Source organism: Microchirus variegatus (assembly GCF_963457635.1).
Source record: "Microchirus variegatus genome assembly, chromosome: 6".
NCBI lineage: Eukaryota > Metazoa > Chordata > Actinopteri > Pleuronectiformes > Soleidae > Microchirus > Microchirus variegatus.
In genome coordinates this window covers 24,662,357-24,678,660 of record NC_139807.1, presented here as the reverse complement: position 1 = coordinate 24,678,660, position 16,304 = coordinate 24,662,357, and the positions used below count along the sequence as shown (strand labels likewise).

Genomic DNA, 16,304 nt, shown 5'->3' with positions numbered 1-16,304 from the left:
TCCCCAACATTTCATGTTCTGTAAATGTTTTCTTTTTTTTCTTATGTGACTAAATGCATCGAGTTACTGCTGTGGAATTGGCTGATGGGGTATTTATGTTATAGGGAGTTGAAGAGGTGCTCCTAATAATGTGACAGGTGATTGCTTCAGCCTTGAAATTGTACAAGTTTTTATCTAATATCTACTGCATCTCTCTGGTCAAACAGCAGCTCCTGCATTCAAATATTGCCACTAGCTATTTCAGTCTACACTTGTGCTACTGTTACACATTTTTTTAATGTTGCTCCTAGTCTAATTAGTGTGAGGCTCGTCCCAGACTCCTCCCCATTTTTATCAAGGTCAACACTTTCATGTCAAATTCACTACCAGACCACACCCTCTAGAATCAGTTAGAAAGTGGCTAGAATCAGTTTGCCCTTGGAAAACTACACTTCAGTAAACCTGAACCATCTCAAGTCGGGATGACCACTGATCTCACCAGGACGTCCTCTTCTCTCCTTTATTGTGGACTTTATTAACAGCAGTCAATAACACAGCTCTTTAAAAAAAGCCATCTGCATCAAAACTTCATGGTTAGTGCAAAGAAAAAAAAATCATCATGATCATTTACATTCAGTGAAGAAATACAGGTGCACAACAACCAAACAAATGTGAACGGTCTGAGTAAAAGGAATAGTCCACAAACGGTACTCAAATGCTGATCCAGGACTCACTGTTAAATATACATTACCTATATAATCTGTGTGTGTAATTCCACCTGTTACAATGCATCTGATGAGCTGCGTTCACTAACAACAGGGTGAGTGAAGGTCACTTTTTTCTATTCAACACCGATACAAACTTTCAATAGGGTTAAAATTGTGACGTTCATGTGTTTTTCAGTTTGGTGCTGCTGATGTTCAGTCCACGCAGCTTCAGTTTGGCACAAAAATTTGGTACAGAAAAAAAGAAATAATGCCCCGTCCAACTAGAAACTAGGAGGAAAAAAAGGAGGAGGAAAAAAGCTACTCAATGTATCTGAGTATCCTCATCTTTTCATGATTCACAAAACAATTTCATATGTACGCTTCACTTCAAGTCTGAGAAAATAAGAAAATGAAAAGATATTACAAAACTTGCACATGGTCAGTCAGTCACAAACAGTTATGTCATTTGTTGTTTTGTTATCATGCTGGTTTAATCACTGTATATCATGTCGAGTGGAATAATATAAGCATGTTCTGTCTTTTCTGGTCGTGATGATGACGGAGAGAAACCGTAGGAGATGAGGAAAATGAAATGCGTGCATAGAAAAAAAGGGGAAGCTTAAAGGAAATGATTTTGTCTTTTTGAAAAGCAACTTATCTAAGGAGGTAAACCTGTCCTGCCAGATTTTGAATTTTTAAGCTTTTGAATCGGCACTGAATTGTTTTGCATTAGAATTTTTATTTAACGTATATTTTGTAGTTTTTTCTATAACTTGTAGTTTCAGCTCACACTCACGTTCTTGTCACATGATGCCAATGATGATGGTCGTCTCTCTTTGTAGTATGTACACACTACATATGCAGTATTTACACACTACATTTGCAGTGTTTTACTGATTGTGTCTGTGGTACGGTTGATGGCCGTCGTCCTCCCTAATTTAGCCTAGAGTTAGGTACACAAACTAGTCTGTGTGGTCCCTCGCCTTTCATTGGAGCAGATGGGAGGAGTTGCAGGTGGACTGGACAGTGATTGGTGCAGCTGCAGAACCTCCAGTTTTCTCACTCCCAACGGAAAATGACAAGAAGCCGTCTCCCAGTCTACACGGGCGCCTCCGAGACTTAACTTGCGATCTTATTTGCTCAGGTCCTTTGCTTCTAAAACTGAATCCTCATTCTCACCCAAGGTGTGATTTTTTTTTTTTTAAATCTTGTCTCGACAGCATCCTCTGCCATTTTCTGTTGTTTGCCAGATTATTTTGTGAGCTTACCCTCAACTCTTTTGTAAAATAAATTACTTTATTTAACCATATTACATCTTGGTTGTTTATGCAATCGGATTTACTTTTTATTTCTCCAATATTCAATCCAATGATTCTGGCCAGGACTGTACTGGCTCCTCCCCTGTAGAGGCAGAGGATAAAAGAGGGGAAGACAATGGATGACTGAGATGATGAGGGGAAACACACAGAGAGAGAGAGCCAATTTGGGCTTGAACGACACTAAAAGTAGGTGTCGTGGTCCTGGCTCGTAGAGGCGGTGGTGGTAGAGCGTTAACAGAAATAGAGGCCTCAGCTCCTGCTCAGGCTCCAGAGCTTAAAGGTTCATTTCTCTCTGTAGAACAGCAGGTACATCTTCAGAGGCTCGGGCAGCGGCAGAGTGAGTATCCTCTCCCTCAGGACGTTCACGGCCGGCTGAGGTCGCAGCAGCTCCCCGGTCTCCTTCTCCTCCTCCTCTTCCTGCTCCTCCTCCTCCTCCTCCACCTCTTCCACTGGCTCCTCCTCTTCCATTACTCCCCTCGTCACCCTACCGGTCCCTCTCATGTGCTGCCTGGCCTCCCTCTCCTCTGCCGCCTCCTCCTCGTCCACTGCTCTCCCACCCTGGTTGTTGTTGCTGTCCAGCGACGCCACCACCTGGATGTTGCAGTGGCGCCGGTGGACACGTCGGCGCTTGAAGCGTGGGCCATACTTATGGAGGCCGGCCACCGACAGACCCCTGCCCACGCTGAAGGAGGAGCCTCTGCCACGTGACTGGCCGTCCGCGCCGCCTGTGGTCACTCTGAGGGTGTGACGGATGCAAATGCGAGCCAGTTCCTGTAACGTCCGCACCTCATACCTGGCTGCAAAAGTGAAGAAACGGAAACAATAACCAGGGTAGTTAGCTGCACACAACATGCTATGATAATTCACTGCATTTTTTAAACTCAAAATGTACCTTAACCCATTTTTTCATGCATATTGTTCAAAATTTGCCAGGTTTTTTTTTGGTTTTTTTGAGTGTTTTTAAACTTTTTTTTTTTGTCAAAACCAAAGGCTTTTAATGTGTGCTCTGACTGATTTCTATCAAGATTACATAATTTTTTTGGGCACATGGAGAAAAAAGCTGCTTTTTCTGATCAAGGGCACTCCCACTAAACCCTCTGTGCACATAAGGTCTGAGGCAGAAATGTTGTGTTTAAAACTTTCAAACCACCAAAAGTACAGTCAAAGTACAGTCTCCAAAGCACCCCCACATCTAAATTATGGGTTCCCCACAGCTTTGAAATATCCGAAACACATGAGATTTCCCAGCACATGAAATGTACAGCAAAAATTAGAGCCAAAACAAAGCCAGATCGGTTCACCTGTGCACCGCGCTGCAATGATCACAGGTATACAGGTGATGAGGTGTCTGTGCAAAACTAAGGAGCATAGCTGTACTTCTCATGTCAAACCACACACAATGAAGCACCGCGGAGGCGCTAAAAATGGTCATTGAACCCGAGCGCACGGAGCGCGACCATTAATTTTCCCCGTTTGGGCTGGCAGAGGAGCTGCTGCTAAGAAAGATTACCATCTTTGGCCCAATGTGTAAAAACCGACCAGAGCTTCCCCCTCAGCTTCCGAGGCTCCTCCATCTTTGCGTTCACCCCAACTCGCACCCTGGTGTCCTACACACCGAAGCAGGACAAAAATGTCCTCCTGCTCAGCAACAAACACCGGGAGCCAGAGATCAGCAGTTTTTCTTTACAGCACAAAGTGCTATTGTAAACTATTTTTATTTGGTATCTATAATAAGGTCTGATATTGGTCTAAAAAACTAAATATAAACAAAATGAAAATATAAATGTACACCATTTTTATAGCTTGTATTTGTATTGGTGCTCTAGGTATGTTAACACTGGTATTTTATGAAATCACTATTACAAAAAAATAATAATGCGGAAAAAAAAATCTGTTAAATCCAGTTTGCATGAAGTATATTGAAAATATTTATCTTTTTGTTTTGTTTTGTAAATAAATAAACCTGGCAATTTAAGGATTAAAAATAAAATATATATATATTCATATTTTAAATGTATGGAAAGAACAGCTGTTGGTCTAGAACTTAAAAAAAAAAAAAAAATACAAATGTATACTATTTTTATAGCTGTGTACTTTCATGCGCACCATTTGGTGTGCTAGGTTTGTTAACGTAACTTTTTTGAAGGCACATCTAAGGGTTAAAGGGATGCTTTTCATAATATTATTACGCTTAATATGGGAACTCAACATAAACAAATTAATGTCTTCCTCTGATCGTAAAACACAGCAGGCAACCCCCTTTGAGAGCAGCTCTCTACTACACATAGCTAATATTTGCATATTTCCTATTGTTGCATATTGCACTCACGCAGTGGGACAGTCTTGGGTTTTCCATTGGTGCTGTGTTTGGGCAGAACCAGAGGAGCAAAGGACACCGAGATGATCTTCTTGGTCTCCCAGCTGCTCACGCCTGTTCGTGTGATCTTGGTCAACTGCACAGAACACAACAGGAAAAAGAAATCTTTAGTTATTTGTTATTTTTTGTTGTGTGAGAGGTTGTGTTTTGCTGTTATGGTGATTATTTTCATCATGGTTTCATCACTTTAATCCTCCAATTTGTGAAATGGTTGTGGGGAGGGTGGATGAACAAAGGACAATAAAAAAGTGGACTTTACTTCTAAATCCTTAAAATCTAGAGACTTTAATTTTATTTTCAGTTTAAATTCCAGGTTTATTCTTAGTTAAATTCTCAGATTTTCACACTTCAAAACTGACAACTCTTCATACTCTTCATACTTGATACTATAGGACACTTATTTTAGGAGCATCCAAATTATTGACCTCAACTTCAACCAGTCTTTTTTTTTGAGTCACTTGTACTTTTCAGAAGCTGAACTCACAGAAACTGAATTTAAAAAAAACACTCAAACAAATAGTTTTACAAATAGTAAGAGTCTGATTAATGAGTACGAGTTGATTCTACATTAACACTGTCCAGGACCGTCTGAAACACTGGGTGTAGTTGAATCTATAACAGTATTTTTTTTAAAAGTGGGTTTATACATTTTGACTTCAAAACCAGCATTAATGAGTTTCATCATTGCACTGTCATACAATTAATAAATGAATCCAGTACTATGAAGTACATTAAAGTATGTTTAACCCATTGATGCCGGGAAAGCATTGCCACACTTCTACCATAGACGCGGGTAAAGCGGATACGTCAATTTTCAGGGGTATAAGGGTTCCTCGTGACATTGTTTTGAAATTACTTCGCGCAAACATGGAGGACTTTGACAGCGGAGAGATTTCTGAAGGCAGTGATTTTGAGGAGTTTCTCATCTTCGATGACGTCATCGCTGATAACTTTGAACGCGCTGAACAAATCGAGTGGGATTTATGGTTAAGACATAATTATGTTTGAAGACGACGAGGTCGGCGATAATGAAGATAAATACCACCGTAATCGATTGAGTGTTTACAACTGCGCAGCAGGGCTGACAGTGGATTTACCTGCAGATGCCACAGCGCTGTAAGCATCATCACCGTCACATGTGAAGCAGACTGTTACAGTCATTACATGCTGTTCTTGTTCTTCACACTCCATCAGGCCCAAATCAAGGCACTGATACAAGTTGATATTACTTTATTTTCTTACTGTTTTTTTAATTGAAAATAGTTCACATTCACTTTAAGTTTACATTTTTTATCTAAATAAACTATATTTGTCAGGAAAGCCACAGGTGTAAGCTCTCAAATACTTTTTGAATTGTGTTCCTATATCTGCTACAGAGGCTGAGAAATCAGTCATTTAGTCGGCATTGAAGCTCAGGTTTTAGAGGCATTTTTTCCAGGCGCTTCAGGCCTTAATGGGTTTCCATGTTTCCACCGAGTGGAACGGTTCAGTATGTAGGAATAATTATTGCTGTCAAGCGATTAAAAAAAAAAAGCGATTAATTAATTATGATCTGTAATTAATTAATCTCATGAATCTGTACTTTTAATTATTGTGACAGACCAAAAGATTGATATATAACCAAAAAGTGGCTTTATAAAGTAATTAATTAGTTTGACAAAGCCATTTACATTCTGCTGTTATTGTCAAACTCTAAGTAATTCGAAAATACAGTCTATATAATGTGCTGTAAGTAAACATGAAAAAGTATTAAGAATTTCTGAGAAAAACAACACTGAACTTGCTTTTTCTCTGCCGCAGATAATAAAAAATAAATAAATCAGACCCATCAATCACAGTGCTGTAAGTTAGCACGTATGACGCATTTGTGCGGACATTCGCCGTTCTCTAATCAGAACGATCTAATGTCGCTCTGTATTCCCGGTCTGATGATCAATCATTCCCGGTCTGATGATCAATCAGACCGGGAATAGTCCCCAAAGCATGCTGGAAAGTGTAGAAGTGGTTTTGTTCTGGTGGAAATAACTTGTTTTGATAAACAGCAAAAGGTAAGACAACATTTCTGCTTGTATTTCTTGAAAGTCAGTTGTTGTTTTGCTCTTATTTTGGGGCTGGATCAGTGAATCTTGGTCGTAGAGTGATGAAAATGGTACCGGTGGAATCTGTAGATTATCCGCTGTCCAGCCAACACGTTTTTTGTGTTTACATAATCGTGCTGATGCTCCGGTGTCGCTTTACAATGCTGTAACGTTTTTTTTCCGCTCTTGCTGGTTTGATCCATCTGTGTTTTAACTGTGTTTCGTGAACATAAGAATGGTTTATATGAGCTTTTAGCTGAGTTTCTGACCTTTCTGTGGGTATGCACAGCGTGACGCTGTCCCCGGTACCGGCGGGCATCCGTAAAGAAGAGATTAAGGCGATTAAAAAACATAATGCATTAAATGTGACTGTAATTAATTAATCGCAATAAACACGATTATTTGACACGCCTAGGAATAATACCAAAATAATTGGCACCAACCATTCTATTTTTCAGTACCCTTCCCTGAGGTACCAATGTAATGGTACAGTATGGGAGGAGCTAGACTCATGACAGTCTGCTGATTGGGTGAAAAAGCATCACTCTCGCAGTCTATTCTCACGCAAAAGCTTGATGTCACAAACAGCCACAAACCGAGCAGGAAAACAAGCTGCTGGACGTCCTCTATTGTAGTACTTAATGTCGCGTTCGAGGTCATTATTTGTTGTGGTAAGACGTCACGCAACGCATCTCGTTAACGCAGCCATCAGGTGCAGCACACACCTCTCCTCGTAAACATACTGTTCGAGGCCTTTACCATTCCAAACTGTACTGTACTGTACGAAACATGATGGAAACATGGCTTTTTTAGCCCGAATTACCAACCTTATCCTCCAGAGGCATCACCAGGATACCTCCGAACTTGAGCAGGTTCTTCATGTAGTCCTTGTGCTCCTTCTGCACACCGGCGCCGCAGTACACCCGGTCATACTGACGGCTCTCTGGAGGAATCTCCAGACAGTTGCCCATGACGAAGGACGGCTCACAGAACTCAAATCTGATGAGAGACACATGATCAACAAAAGTGGAAATAAAAAAAAACAAAAAACAAGGCAAAATCTAAACCACATTCAATCATTCATCACTGGGAGATGTACTTGTCGAAGCTGTCGCTGGTTTTGATGAAGGAATCAAGCTTTTGGTAAGCGTACTCGATCACGTCTGCGTGCAGCTCGATGCCATGATTCACCCCAGATGGTCCTGTGAACAGACCACAGTACACTTTTAAATCAACCACATGTACATTAACACGGTTGTAAATGTTCTTGATCTGGGTAACTGTATCTTAAAATGCAAAGATTAGTGATCTGTTTTGTGTGAAATTGTTTTAGTTGCATTATTAACAGTCTCATTCATTTTTTCATGTATTATCTTTACTCATTTGACACATTTAGCATTTATGGACCCATTTTAAAATCTCTAGTTGCTGTTGAGAATATTCTAAACAGACTACTGATTACTGTTTCTGATGGACACTGTTCTTTGGATTTTTGGGGGGGATATGGACCAGTTAAAACCGCCTCATATTCTTATCTGTTTGCACCTCTCTTGAATGTCCACCTCTGTCCTACTTGAAAATTTGGACTGGCTTCTGTCTTGATTTGATTATAATACCAGACTAAAGTCAAAGAAGGGCTATACAGTTAGGCCCATAAATATTTGGACAGCACAGTTCTCTTTATTTTGGCTCAATACACCACTACAATGGATTTGAAATGAAACGAACAAGATGTGCTTTAACTGCACACTTTCAGCTTTAATTTTACATCAAAATCAAGTGAATGGTGTAGGAATTACAACACTTTCTATATGTGCCTCCCACTTTTTAGGGGACCAAAAGTAATTGGACAAACTAAACAATCATAAATCAACCTTTCATTGTTTAATACTTGGTTACAAATCCTTTGCAGTCAATTCCAGCCTGAAATCTGGAAGGCATAGACATCACCAGACACTGGGTTTCATCCCTGGTGATGCTCAGTCAGGCCTCTACTGACAAGGTCTTCAGTTCTTGCTTGTTCTTGGGGCTTTTTCCCTTCAGTTTGGTCTCCAGCAAGTGAAATGCATGCTCAATCAGATTCAGGTCAGGTGATTGACTGATAACATTTCATATTTGCCTTAAAAAACTCTTTGGTTGCTTTTGCAGAATGCTTTGGGTCATTGTCCATCTGCACTGTGAAGCACCGTCCAATGAGTTCTGAAGCATTTGTCTGAATGAGCCAGATAATATTGTTGGAAACACTTCAGAATTCATCCTGCTGCATTTGTCAGCAGTTACATCATCAATAAACACAAGGGAACCAATTCCATTAGCAGCCATACATGCCCACGCCATGACACTACCACCAACATGCTTCACTGATGAGGTGGTATGTTGTGGATCATGAGCAGTTCCTTTCCTTCTCCACTCTTCTTTTCCCATCACTGTGGTACAAGTTGACCTTGGTCTCATCTGTCCAGAGGATGTTCTTCCAGAATTGTAACAGCTTTTTTAGGTGTTGTTTGGCAAATTCTAATCTTGTCTTCCTGTTTTTGAGGCTCACCAATGGTTTCCATCTTGTGGTGAACCCTCTGCATTCACTCTGGTGAAGTCTTCTTTTGATTGTTGACTTTGAAACACAAACACCGACCTCCTGGAGAGTGTTTTTGATCTGGCCAACTGTTGTGAAGGACTTTTTCTTCACCAGGGAAATAATTCTTCTGTCGTCCACCACAGTGGTTTTCTGTGGTCTTCTAGGTCCTTTGGTGTTGCTGAGCTCACTGGTGCATTCTTTCTTTTAAAGAATGTTCCAAACAGTTGATTTGGCCACACCTAATGTTTTTGCTATTTCTCTGATGGGTTTGTTTTGATTTTTAGCCTAATGATGGCTTCTTCACTGACAGTGACAGCTCCTTGGATCTCATATAGAAAGTTAACAGCATCAGATTCCAAATGCAAATGTCACTCCTGGAATCAACTCCAGAACTTTTACCTGTGTCATTGAAGATGAAATAATGACTGAATAGCCCACAAGTGTCCATGAAATAGCTTTTCAGTCAATTGTCCAATTACTTTTGGTCCCCTAAAAAGTGGGAGGCAAATATAGAAAGTGTTTTAATTCCTACACCGTTCACTTGATTTGGATGTAAATCCCCTCAAATTAAAGCTGAAAGTGTGCTGTTAAAGCACATCTTGTTCCTTTCATTTCAAATCCATTGTAGTGGTGCATAGATCCAAAATAAAGAGAACTGTGCCGATGTCCAGATATTTATGGGCCTAACTGTATGTTTGGCTAATCGTATTCCTTGTAGCAATATATTTGCTATAATTATACTGTTTATTAGTCTTTGTTGGCCACTAGGGGTGGAAATCTCTTGGCACCTCACGATTCGATTCGATTACGATTCAGAGGTCAACGATTCGATTCTAAACCGATTATCGATGCATCTCGATGCAAATTTTTTTACTTTAATACTTTGCTACTCATTTAAAAGTAAGATAAAGCAACATAAATATAAAAGTGGTAGTGCCCCCTCATCTGGCTCATCTGGTGCAGACAGCTTTTTTATTTCTGCGCACCGCCCCTGCGCTGTTCTCTTCTCCCTCTCCTGCGCCGTTCGTCGCTCCTGCGTCTCCAAGCGCTCATTTGATTTTGATTTGATCTAAAGCAGACTGGATCATTTCTCTACGTGTTTTATCCCCACATAAGAATAATGATCTTTATGACGAGGATGGAGTACAGTCGTGATGAAGTGCAGGTGATCCGAGTGAAACATGGTGACAGACTCTGAAGAGCAGAGCGCACTTTTCATCGTTCTTACTCCATTCTTTGTGAAAGAAGACGATTTAGCGCTGTAATTAAGGGAATAACCGATGCATCAGATGAGCTGATGTCTTTAGTTAACTGCTCAAAGAGAGAGAATGTTCTCTGCTGTGAAGTGAATGTCGCGGGGAGTTCATAATCTGTGCCGCACGCAGCCAAGTTTCACTTTTGCGCAGAGACTTTCCAGCGTTTAACAGGTGCTGTTCCACAGTGAACTCGCTGTGTTTCGACCGCCGAATTATCGGTGCATCCCTAAATATAATATCTTTATTGACAAGAACGATGTAACCATAATATTGACACACTTTATAGTGTGACTTGGGTTTCAATCGGCACCTGGACAAGCGTGCGCTGCGCAGATTACATGGGGGAACGTGCGCTCTTGTTCCCCGGTATAGAAAAAGCTGAGGTGTATAAAAAAATCTATTTTAAATAAATAAACAAGCAACGCAAAGCCTGGCGGCCCGCTAGGCTTATAATACACTGGGGGAAACCCTGGCTCTGCAGCGAGCGAAGCGAACAGAATGTTGCAGCAGGCGAAGTAATTTTTTTATTTTTTTTTAATTCCAATTATTAACTTATCCGCATCGATTCGGAATCGTTCTAGAGAGAATCACGATGCATCGAAGAATCAATTATTATTCCCACCCCTATTGGCCACACAGTGCCAGTTATTTTCCATTTTTTCGCAACATGGGTTTTTCCAATGGCAGATACCGATGTGTTGCTTGAACAATGTTGAAAACTGCTGATCATTCACCCCTCCCAGCTTCAGGTTGTTGTTTACTAGGGTTTGCTATTGTCTGCCAGGTGACCCCAACGACTACTTAGGCAGGTTTTCAGCCTCAGAAGTTTGTCCCACCAGTTACTCAGAACTGAAGAAGCCTCTTGGACGAGAGGTGAAATGTCTGCAACTCAACTCTAGTCAAGGAAAAACTACAGAAGAAGACTAGAAGTGTGACTCTTTCAGGATCTCATTGTTCGATTAAAAATAGATGTAGATTCAATAAAAAGATGAAGACTAACTCAAAGAGCTACAAAGTGCAGCTTACTTTAAGGCTGCTTTTGTGCGCTCAGATAAGTTTTGTCGTTAGTTGACAGATATGAAACAGAGTGTTGGACACATACCCAGAATGAGGCCGACCATGGTGCTGAGGTAGCCTGTCCCACTGCCGAGGTTGAGGAAGGAGAGGCCAGGATGGAGATCCAGAGCTTCCATTACCTCAGAGTAGATGCATGGAGCAGACAGGTGGATGTTCCCATGTCGCCACGCCAAGTCCTTACATGCACAGCAGAGAAGACTCTTTCTTACCTTAAGCACTCAAGTTCAAAGGCCTGATTGGCTACCAAAACTCTACTTTTTAATTTATGTGTGCCGAGAATGTCTTTGGATGCCGTTTTTTAGTTTTTACTGTACTCACCTTATAGGCATTGTCTCTATATTCATCCAGGTAATAGTCGGCCCGGTCGATGGCTCTGAAAGCTCGCTCCACCAGGTCTGAGCGGATGTAGTAAGCCTGCTTAAGGTTGTCAATCAAATCATCGTTGTCCTCACCAGTACTCACAGCTCCACCCATCCTGACTAGAAACAAAGACAAAAAGGCAAAGACGATGTGAAAACCATCCTGTGAATCTATAAAAACACATGCACTTTTGTACTATGATTTTTTTGTGACGACTTTTGGACAACATGCTAAACTACGACTTTTTGGACGCCACGCTTAACTATGACCTTTTGAATGACACGATGCACACACATCACTCACAATGTGTCCACCACGACTCTCTGGACCAACTTCAGAGGCCTAAGAGAGGCGTTTGACAGCAGAGTGTGACTGAGGTGTGTTAAAATCAACACCAGTGTGGACAAATGCAGCTCACAGTCATGAGATTGTAAAACAACAGCAGCAGCAAGAGCATTTAAATGTCTTCTGTGTCGGACTGTTGTATCTCTCTTGAAAAGGAGAGCCTGTGTTGTGTCTCAATGGGATAACCTGTATAATTAACCTCTTCTTCCCTGACCCTGTTTTTGGAGTTCCTGCTCGAAAATGACATGCCCAAACTAAATAGAGTAAATCTCTGCATTAACAAGCTCTATGTGGATTATCTTGGTATCAAAATATAGATAGCACTTGTGAGATTCAACCAGAGGTGTAAGTTTCACTGTAGATGCCACTGTGTCAGAGTAAATGCACATGGAACACAGCATAAATGCACAAAAATATTGCATTTTAAAGCAAATATCACCTTTAAAATATGCAGTAGGAGCTTAAAAACACATGGAGGTCATGTAACAACTTCTGAATGAATCACTTCTTTAGCGAGTCAAAAGGACATAAATGCATATGATGCATTTGTGCGGATATTCGCCCTTCTCTAATCGGAACGATCAAATGTCGCTCTGTAATGATCCATCAGACTGGGATTTGTTCCCAAAACATGCTGGAAAGTGTAGTTCTTCATTAGAAGTGGTTTTGTTCCAGTGTAAATAACTTGTTTGGCGACATAGTATGTTTTGATAAACAGCAAAGGTAAGACAGCATTTCTGCTTGTATTTGTTGAAAGTCAGTTGGCAGGCTGGATCCGTGAATCTTGGTCGTAGAGTGATAAAAATGGTACCGCTGGAATCTGTGGATTCTCCGTTGTCCAGCCGACACATGTTTTTTTGTTTGTGTACATAATCACGATGACGCTCCGGTGCCGCTTTTCAATGTGTGCGCTGTAATGGTTATTTTCGCCCCTGCTGGTTTGATCCATCTGTGTTTTAACTGTGTTTCGTGAACATAAGAATGGTTTATATGAGATTTTAACTGAGTGTCTGACCTTTCTGTGGGTATTCTGTGTTTGTTTGAGTTAGATATGGTTTTATGACGCCTTTGTCGCTGTGTGTGACGCTGCCCCCGGTACAGGGGAAACCACGAAGAAGAGGTTAAAGGTTAAATAATTAATTTAATTTTAATTTTTAATTAAATGTCAGACAACGCAGAAAAACCTTGATCAGTGTTTCTCAACTCTGGAAATGTTTTTGTCCACAAACTGATTGATTATCAAAAGAGTTGGTGATTAATTTAGAAATAGACTAATAGACTAATAATCAAATAATCCAAGGATCAACAAGTTAATGTGGTCGAGGGCCAGTTTCTTTGTAAGCACCTGAATATTTGGCCAAAACATCATATCTTCATCAGGCAAAAGTGCCTTTAAATGTATTTTATCGCAAACAAAAACCCATGTTTGCTGCCTTAAGGTAACAACCTGGTTGTTACCATGACAACAGCAGTGTTTTTATTTTGTATTTTCAAACCAAACATTTAGTCAAGGTTAACTGTCAATTCTAGCAACAGAATCTTATTTGATCTTATTTTTAATCTTATTTGTCTTATTCAGTTCATATATTTTGTAGAATAAACGTATATATAACATACTTTACGCAAGTGCAATATACATATACAATATATCATGTTGAACCCTTGTTTATACTGTAAATATAATACTGTATATATTCTGGAAACTGTCTATAATGTACGTATAATGTCTATATTGTCAATAACTTACTATATTGTACCTTCTTGGAAATGCTTGTTTATTATCATCTTTATTTGCCGTAGTGAAAATGTAAATTTCCCCACCGCAGGACTAATAAAGGTAAAAACTATGTTCTTATCTCTTCTTAACTCAATATGAAATGTTCATAGCAAACATAAGTAAATCATACGGGGCCACCAATTGCTGACCACATCACACAGTCAAATATCATCATACATTAGCAGAAACGACCTCGAGGGGGCACTGTAACGCACGGTGAGACAGTACGTGGTAAGTAGAGAAGTAGGCTAGTGGGATAAACACACACTTCCTGCTAACGATGCTTTAGCATTTGCTAAGACAGGTTATTATTATTATTATTATTCACACACGTCACCTGCGCAGCTTTTGTTAGAATCACACACGTCCACGTCCACATCCACAGTCACGCAGCTCACCTCAGCTCACCGCAATGTGCTGCGGTGTTTGTCTATGTGCGCCACTCAGGTGCTCCACACAATTCAACCACGAGCACAAACACTGACAAAAAAAACAAAGAAAAACAACGAAAAACAAATTAACGTCGAGCCAACGTTTTACGACCGCGGACAGAGTCCACAGTCCACGCGCGGAGCTGTGTCTGTCACGCAGCGGGGGAGGTCAACATAACCGCCGAGTTTGACGATGAAGAAGACGGGAAATGGAGACAGAGACACGGCGGAGTTTGGTCGCCGTGACATGAAAAAAAAACATGACGCAGATGAATGTGGGGCTCCACAGTAAACTGCAGCTGTACCTGAGGTTCTCTGGGGTTCTACGACGTTTTCCGACGTTCTTCAGCCTTTGGTTGTTAGAAGCAGCAGAGAAGAGGAGACACACACGCACAGAGAGAATCAGCCATAAACACAACTGCTGGATGTAAACATTCAGCCAGCTGACGCTATGACGTCACAGGTTACGTACGTACGTATGTAAGTACGTAACGTGGCAGCGGAGGATGACCTACATTTGGAACGAGTATCAGTCGATTATTGATTATCGATTATTTTTCCTCGATTAATCGAGTATTTGTTTGGACCATAACGTGTTGAAAAGGGGTTCTCAAACCTGGAAACAAAAAATAATCAGTTTTAGTATTTTGTTTGTTAAAAACACGTTTTTTTCCAAACTTTTTTATGCATTTTCATTTGCACAACTCATGTCTAGTTTAATGAATCACGCAATTAGAGAATAGAAGAATATCGAATATATTTTTTTTCTTTCACCATCAGATATATTCAAACACATGATTAAGAACAAAGAACATAAGCAAAATGATTAAAACCATATTTTAATATTGAGTAGCACAGTGGCAATTTTCCTCTGTGCTTTATTTCAATTTGTATAGTCATACTGTTATTATCTCTCTATATTGTACTTTCACATTGTGGAAATGCATGTTTATTATTTACTGTCTGTACTGTCTTTTGCTGCTAAATTTCCCTACTGCAGGATATAATAAAGGTCTATCTTATATTGTCGTGCACATTCCAGTTTTACTGATTCTTTTTTTTAAATGTTTTTTTTCTCTATTCCTTTTATTTTATTGTTTATTTTATGTGAAGCACTTTGATTGCAGGATATCCAGCCTACACTCTCATATTTAAATTACACTTTAAAAACACTGTCTTTAGAAGTTAAAATAATTCTTTCAGGGACAAAAAAGAATTAAAGGATTCATGTAACAAGCAAAATAAACAACAAATAGGATGATATTAAATTAATGAATGGAGGTCGGCAGATATTACTGTCAATTGCCAACATAAGTCGAAGTTTTAACTTAGTTTGTTTTTTTCCATCAAATTCATTTAATACATGTATTCTTTCATGTGAGTGTTGTACAGCAGAGATTTCTGAGCTGAAATATGGTAATTATAAGTCATTTTACCAATGAACGGGAGAATGCGGAGTATATTTTTAGTATACTGGAGGGAGCACTCATATTATATAAGGTAGAAGCTCTAAGAATAAATCAATATTCAGAATAATCAACAGATTACCTGAGGCAGTTAAGTGTCTTTCTCTGGGGGAATGTGAAAACAAAAGTAGCCACAGATGAAAAGCATTCACAAATGTACTGTAACTTCATAAATGATCCACCAGAGGTCAGTGCTGCTCAATTTAAGGACTACAAGCAATTCTTGTATATGCTAACAGCACAATGTCGTCCCCCATTTTGTTTACCACTTATTACTGTGTGTTGCATGTTTGTGCCTTGAATCCCTTATGTTGTAGGGACTTAAATTTCATTATGGGGACTTGTCTTCCTTATGGGGACAAAAATAAAGTCCCCATAACGTACATTACACCATCTTAAGGTGAAGACATGTTATTAAAGTTAGGCTGAAGGTCTTGGTTAGGTTAAAGTTAAGGTCAGGGTCAGGTTCAGGGTCAGGGTCAGGCTTAGGCCTGTAGTAGTTATGGTTAAGATTATGGTTAGTCTCCAGAAAATTAATGTAAGGCAATGCAATGTCC

The 16,304-nt window shown here is 40.0% G+C and overlaps 1 protein-coding gene across 1 annotated transcript; it reads right to left on the bottom strand.

Annotated features, from left to right (window-relative positions):
• Nucleotides 1-1,295: 1,295 nt before the first annotated feature.
• pcmtd2b (protein-L-isoaspartate (D-aspartate) O-methyltransferase domain containing 2b) lies at nt 1,296-11,857 on the bottom strand. The gene is made up of 6 exons (XM_083891311.1): nt 11,687-11,857; nt 11,394-11,544; nt 7,560-7,662; nt 7,288-7,459; nt 4,335-4,458; nt 1,296-2,802 (listed from the first exon to the last, which is right to left on the bottom strand). Exons 1-6 carry the CDS (start codon nt 11,840-11,842, stop codon nt 2,288-2,290), a joined length of 1,221 nt encoding a protein of 406 aa, XP_083747437.1. The 5' UTR covers nt 11,843-11,857; the 3' UTR covers nt 1,296-2,287.
• Between the last annotated feature and the right edge of the window lie 4,447 nt (nt 11,858-16,304).